General features: G+C 41.1%; 1 protein-coding gene across 1 annotated transcript; it reads left to right on the top strand.

Annotated features, from left to right (window-relative positions):
• The first annotated feature begins 917 nt into the window (after window positions 1-917).
• Window positions 918-3,676, top strand: TMEM38A (transmembrane protein 38A). Its single transcript, XM_009584888.1, has 5 exons — window positions 918-1,069; window positions 1,661-1,845; window positions 2,473-2,560; window positions 2,676-2,793; window positions 3,103-3,676. Exons 1-5 carry the CDS (start codon window positions 924-926, stop codon window positions 3,328-3,330), a joined length of 765 nt encoding a protein of 254 aa, XP_009583183.1. The 5' UTR covers window positions 918-923; the 3' UTR covers window positions 3,331-3,676.
• Window positions 3,677-5,903: the final 2,227 nt, after the last annotated feature.

Here is a 5,903-nt window from a genome sequence, read left to right as displayed (position 1 = left end):
AATGCCTTTGAGGATGGAAGAGTATGAGCAGTCATAGTTTTAGCATATGCTGATTCACTTACTGCTATTTAAGGTAGGCCACTGTTAGTAATGTTGACGTAACATTTTAGCATTCTCTCTTTTGACTGCCTGTTACTGGCTTACTGAACAGTCTGGTATCTGAAACGCTGCACAAAGGACGCTGGAGCAGTTTAAGGTGATGAAACAATCTTACAGAATTGATGTTCTTGAGAGACTTCCTTGAAGAAGTACAGAAGGGGATGAAAATGGCTAGAGGAATAAAAAAAAGGCAGTAGAAGGTTGTGAGAGGAGACCATAATGTATTACCAAATAGTAACACTGTTTTAATATCTAGTTGTATTTTCAAAGGGCATTTCCAAACTACTAGTACAGGAGCAGGGAAGAATCCTCAAATCCTCTTCTTTCAAATAAAGATTAAGAATTACTGTTCTATTTTTACAGGTTATCTTATGAATGAAAGACCTGAACAGATTGTTCATGAATTCTAGAGGGCACCTAGGTTGAAGCAATGGAGAGAATGGTACTAGTATGCATTTTATTTTTAGACTGTAAAAAGACATTGATTTCAAGGGAAAAATTGTTCTTTCTGATTGCAGTAAGTAGCAGCAAATACAGGAGATAAACTCTTAGCCAATTCATAAACTTCTACTGACTCAGTTCATTTGAAACCTTACGGGGGGCCTGCAAGCGATGATCACACATATCATTTCTTGACAATATCTGGTACTTGTTCAGGCTTCATAGAATACACATTTTTGTACTTTGTTTTACAAGCATTTTTCTTTGACTTATTTTGTTGGAGAACATGCACCGCAAGCCTCTTTCTTAGAGGGTCTTGAAGTTTCTGCTTATTTGCTGAATCCGTCTTCTCATTTAGAATTTGCTTCACAGGAGCTGTGGAGATGTCTCGTAAGAGCCCTTTTGCCTCCTGGCTTTGTGCTATGCTCCACTGCTTTGGAAGTTACATACTTGCTGATCTGTTACTTGGAGAATCACCTATTGATTACTTCAGTAATAACTCCAGTGTCATCCTGGCCACAGCAGTCTGGTGAGTCTTTTGCACTTCACCTAATTTATTAAGCATGAGACGCCGCTGGCTGTGTACAAAACCATCCGGTGTGAAGGGAGGTATTCTGTTTGTGTGACACACGTGTATTATCTTGCTTGGATTAACCGGGGAAAGAAGAGGTGCGGTGAGGTAGTCTTTGAGTCTTTTGTATTCCTATATCTAGTTTCCAGTTTCTCTGAGCAGTTGTCTAATGCTTTGAGTATATGGGTTGGGTCCCGTCCAATCGCCGGGCATTTCTATTCATAGCTGCCGCAGCTGAACTGTGGCCAAACCGCAAAAGCAGCGTGCACTGCACTGATACCACATATAGTAGAGGAGTGGCACACAGTGAAGATTTGGGGGCCTTTTCTTCATCATGTTGAAATGTGAAATGTGCACAAATTAACCACAGTTACTCCAAGTTTAATTTCCTCGGTGCGTATGGGTTGCATGTGCTTTTGCATGACAGAACCAGCACCTCCTACTCCCTGACATAATTCAGGCTAACACCACAGTACTCTTAATCCTCTCTATACGTCCCAGATCGGGACAAACAAATGGGTCCTTCAACTCTTTGCGGTTTTGTTCCAGGTATTTGATATTCTTCTGTCCCATGAACCTCTTCTACAAGTGCGTTAGCTTTCTGCCTATGAAGCTCATCTTTGTGGCAATGAAGGAGGTTGTCAGAGTTCGCAAAATTGCAGCTGGGGTCCACCATGCTCATCACCGTTACCACCACGGGTGGTTCATTATGATGGCTACTGGATGGGTCAAAGGTGAAACATGAGATATTCTTAATGCAACAGGAAGGCACCCAGCCCTGTGGGGAGGGATAGGAGAATCTGTGAGTGAAGCGTAAGGTGACCATGTCACTCAGTGCTGACCAGCAGGCTGGTTAGTGGATGTGGTCAGCTGGCTTCAATCAATCAGGTTCCCTAGAACACAGGTATTTATTCATACTTGCAGAATGGTTGTCAGCTGAGTCATCATCTAACTCTAATGGAGGCATGAAGAATTGGAGTCACTATCAAATACAGGAATTCTTTATTCTTTCTCCTGTGTTCTACGGTCTCTGGCCTTGCCTGTATTTTTCAGGGGGGTTCTATCAGTGTTGAAACAGCCCAGTCAGTTTTCCTTTAGCTTTTGTTTGGAGCAAGCATTTGAGCATCAGTAAATGGAACAGGGGCAAATGCCCTTTCCCTGCATCAGGAAAAACTTTATAGAAAGTCTAGAAAGTGTTTGCCCTGCTCTGTTGTTTTAGGCTAACTTCTTTTAAATTTGGGAAGAATGTAATGAACCTTTTGTTCGTCTTAGGTTATCCTTACCCCTTGGGGATTTAGAAAAGACAGCAGAGCTCTCTTCTGGTGTGGCAGTTCTAGCTGTTCACTTCTACTGTTTCACAGGTTCTGGTGTTGCCTTGCTGTCTAACTTTGAGCAACTACTGCGTGGGGTCTGGAAGCCAGAAAAAAATGAAATTCTTCATATGTCCTTGTAAGTAGGTAGCCTGTAAATTCTCTGTCAGACCAAAAATGGAATTTAAAGAACCATTCAGGGCTGGATGCAACAGTGCAAACCCTCCTAGAAAACTTCTTTATTTTTCTTCTAGCCCTACAAAGGCTAGTCTGTATGGCACAATCCTCTTCACTCTGCAACAAACTCGCTGGCTCCCTGTCTCTGAAGCCAACCTCATCTTCTTTTTCACCATGTTCATGATAGTTTGCAAGGTAAGTTTACAGCAGGTTTGCTGCTAACAAATCTACAGAACCAGAAAAAGGGTACAGACTTAAACTGGGGGTGTTCACCTTCCTAAGCCACTATTGAAGGCATTGGCTGTACATACCAGGAAAGATCTGCTCAGGAAATCATAGGCTAAATTCTCCATCATATAGGCAGTATGGTAGAAGATCCTTGTGATACAGCCTTGAGTCATGTAGCAATAGGGACTTTTATCTGGGGTAAGTGGAATGCTCCTTACTAGTTAGTATTTCATAGCTGGTGTATGTGATCTTTAAGTATTCACTGTTGCATGGCAGGTTTTCATGACGGCAACTCACTCTCACGCCTCACCTTTTGCTCCAGTGGAAAGCTTCATCTGCCCAGTTTTCTTTGGCTCTGTTTCCAGTGGACACGCTAGTCATCATCATCATCATCATCAGCATGGGGCCTCCCATGAGGTTTCCCATCCTCCACCTCCTCCTGCAAAGTCAAAAGAGGAGCTAAATGAAGGCACAAGGAAGCGGAAAGCAAAAAAAGCTGAATAAAAAAGCAACCACACAGTAAATAGGCCAAGAAAATTCTTCCAGAGCTGAGTCTCAAAGCCACCTGTGACCTCCTTTATCCTCCAGTCCTTCTCTCAGACTCCAGAGGAGAGGTGGAAGCCAGGACACTGCCAGGCGGGTCCCTGAATTTCATTTGTGCTCTCTGTGCTGCTTCTTGCTTCTTGGTCTCTGTCTCTCTATTCTGATCATATTTTCAGGGATTTGTAGATTTGTGCCAGGATGAGAAGTGGGTGCCAGTTCCTAAGCTGTCAGCAATTATGATGCAGCATTTTCAATTGATGTAAAATCTTTTACTCTGTTTATTTATGAATGAAGGTAATGGCTTGTGCTCCTGCAACTCATAAGTTCCTTTTTCTTTGACATTTTTGATGTCTACCAAAACAAAAAACTGTTTAGACACAATCACTGTGGAAATTGGATTTCATAGTCAAGGAAATTAAATGGTCTCATATGAGCCTGATCTAATTTTTCCTAGCTCCCACATCTGCCATATCTCCAATTAATGTGACATTTTATATGTAATAAGGACATCAACTCTGGTGTCCTGGCCAAACTCCGTTTCTCTCACCTAAGTTCCCTCTGATTCTTAATGGATAGAACATTGTCACTTTCTTAACTAAGTCTGTGTTTGCAAGAGCTTTGAAGCTGTGAAATGCTCCGAGTGCTATGTATTGGTACTGTTATTATTCTAAACTGTTGTGTAGCATTGCTGCACGTTGTTAATAATAGTGTGTTCCACCTCAAACCTGATCATATTTAACTAGGGAAGAAGCATGGTTCTGGTTTGTTTGTAATCCTGTGGGATACTAGAAGGCTGTGTGAGTGTAAATAAGTATTTATTACTATTTATTTATAATTGCCAGGGCAACCTAATTCATGGACCTGAAACTGGCTTTTTTAAAATGTTGCATCTTTATATAGAGAATTGGATACTTCTAAGTGTGGTCCTAAGCCCACAGCTGCATGCTGGTTTGTGCTTGAAGCAGCGATTTTGGTGTGCTAAAGGACAGCCTGAACACTCTCACTGGATGCAGGAAGTAACATTTCCTATATTCTTGAATTAAGATATAAAGGCTGAAGAAGTGGAATTCACACCAGCCGATTAAAACTACTTTAAAGGACTGATAAAAGCACACCAGCTGAAGATATCGATTATTCTTTGTAGGTCCCTTTCAGCCAAACTAGTGGTCTGTGAAAGCAGCTTGTGCCCAATGAGTGAAGAAGAATATGAAATGCCTTGCATGGCTCAGGGAGGAGCCTGTCAGTTTATGTTCTGCTTAGTGAATACTGGCTTTTAGACTAGTTTTAAGCTGTTCTTATAACCGATCTTGTTCTTAAAAGTGTCATCTTAAGCATTGCACCCAAAAGACCAGAACTCGTTCTGAGGTTTTTCTAATCACCAAGGGCTAGGATTATTGGTGAAGATGGTGTGCATGGGGATGTAGCACTGGGCTTTCCGTTAAGCAGCATGTTGCCATCCCAGCAATAAGGTTTGCTGCTGTCATCTTGAAACTGGGAATATAAATAGGAGGATTTAAGAAAAGCTTTTTTATTTTCTTTTGTGTTCAAAATTGAAAATGACGGTTAATTTAAAAAAAAGAGATTTCTTGTATACAACCAGATGAAAGCCAGTACAAAAGGTCAAATGATCTGTGGGCTTGGGGCTTGACAGTGCCTTAATTTTGTGAGTTTCCCTCGCGTTCAGTAGAAAACAGGAATTCTACCTGACAACTCAACTGTCTGGTTTTACAGATACTGGTCTTCTGAAACCTGATGTATCACTAGCATGCACAAGACTATAAATGTTTTATGAGATGTCTGATTCAAGGGGAATTTTGTTTTATAAAAGCCGTCAACAAATAAAAATTGTGAAGTGACTCTGATTGTCCGCTGGCACTTGAGGAAATATGCGTGTTTCTTTTACTCCCACCAGTCTCAGAAGCCACACACTCCTTGATGTACTTAAAGTCCCCTTGGGCCGATGACAAAATGATTCTAAGTGAAGAGAGAGATCAAACTTTGATATGTCCTACAAGTATGCCTGAGCATGTTATAAATGGAAATAACATGGTAAAAGGTCCGTTGCTTTTGTTGTATTTGTAATGTTGTCGTCCAACCAGACTTTCTGAGATTTCAGGGAAGGAAATAAGGAAACTGACTTCCTTTGGTGTTTATATCAGTTGACTGTGTCTTTCCTTTTCTCACTGTAAGAGGAAGGAGGACATTCATCTGGGACAGATAAATATACACATGCACATACAACCACACACACACAATTCTAGCATGCTTATGTGGAGTTTCATGTAAGTGCCAGGTAAGTGCCACTTTCATGTAAGTTTCATGTAAGTGCCAGAGTCCTTGCTCTTCAAAGTCTTCTGGACTGAGTCAAATCATAGCTGCTAACCAAGAACAGATAGGAGAAATGTTCCATGTTAAAATTAAAGCTCTATACACCTTCAAAGTACTTTATCTGGAATGGGATTAGTATTGAGAAGACAACTGCCATAAAGACGAGTCACAAGTTTCATTTAGTGAAGCCTTCCATAGTGAGCGAT

Source organism: Fulmarus glacialis, unplaced genomic scaffold, assembly GCF_000690835.1.
Source record: "Fulmarus glacialis isolate BGI_N327 unplaced genomic scaffold, ASM69083v1 scaffold36230, whole genome shotgun sequence".
In the NCBI taxonomy this organism is placed as follows: Eukaryota; Metazoa; Chordata; class Aves; order Procellariiformes; family Procellariidae; genus Fulmarus; species Fulmarus glacialis.
The sequence above is the reverse complement of the archived record's forward strand: the minus strand, read 5'-3'. Positions and strand labels throughout refer to the sequence as shown.

Coding starts and splice junctions, on each gene's coding strand:
- TMEM38A (XM_009584888.1), top strand. CDS start 924: ATGTCTCGTAAGAGCCCTTTTGCCTCCTGGCTTTGTGCTATGCTCCAC. Junction 1,070..1,660: donor ATCCTGGCCACAGCAGTCTG/GTGAGTCTTTTG, acceptor GTTTTGTTCCAG/GTATTTGATATTCTTCTGTC. Junction 2,794..3,102: donor TGTTCATGATAGTTTGCAAG/GTAAGTTTACAG, acceptor GTTGCATGGCAG/GTTTTCATGACGGCAACTCA.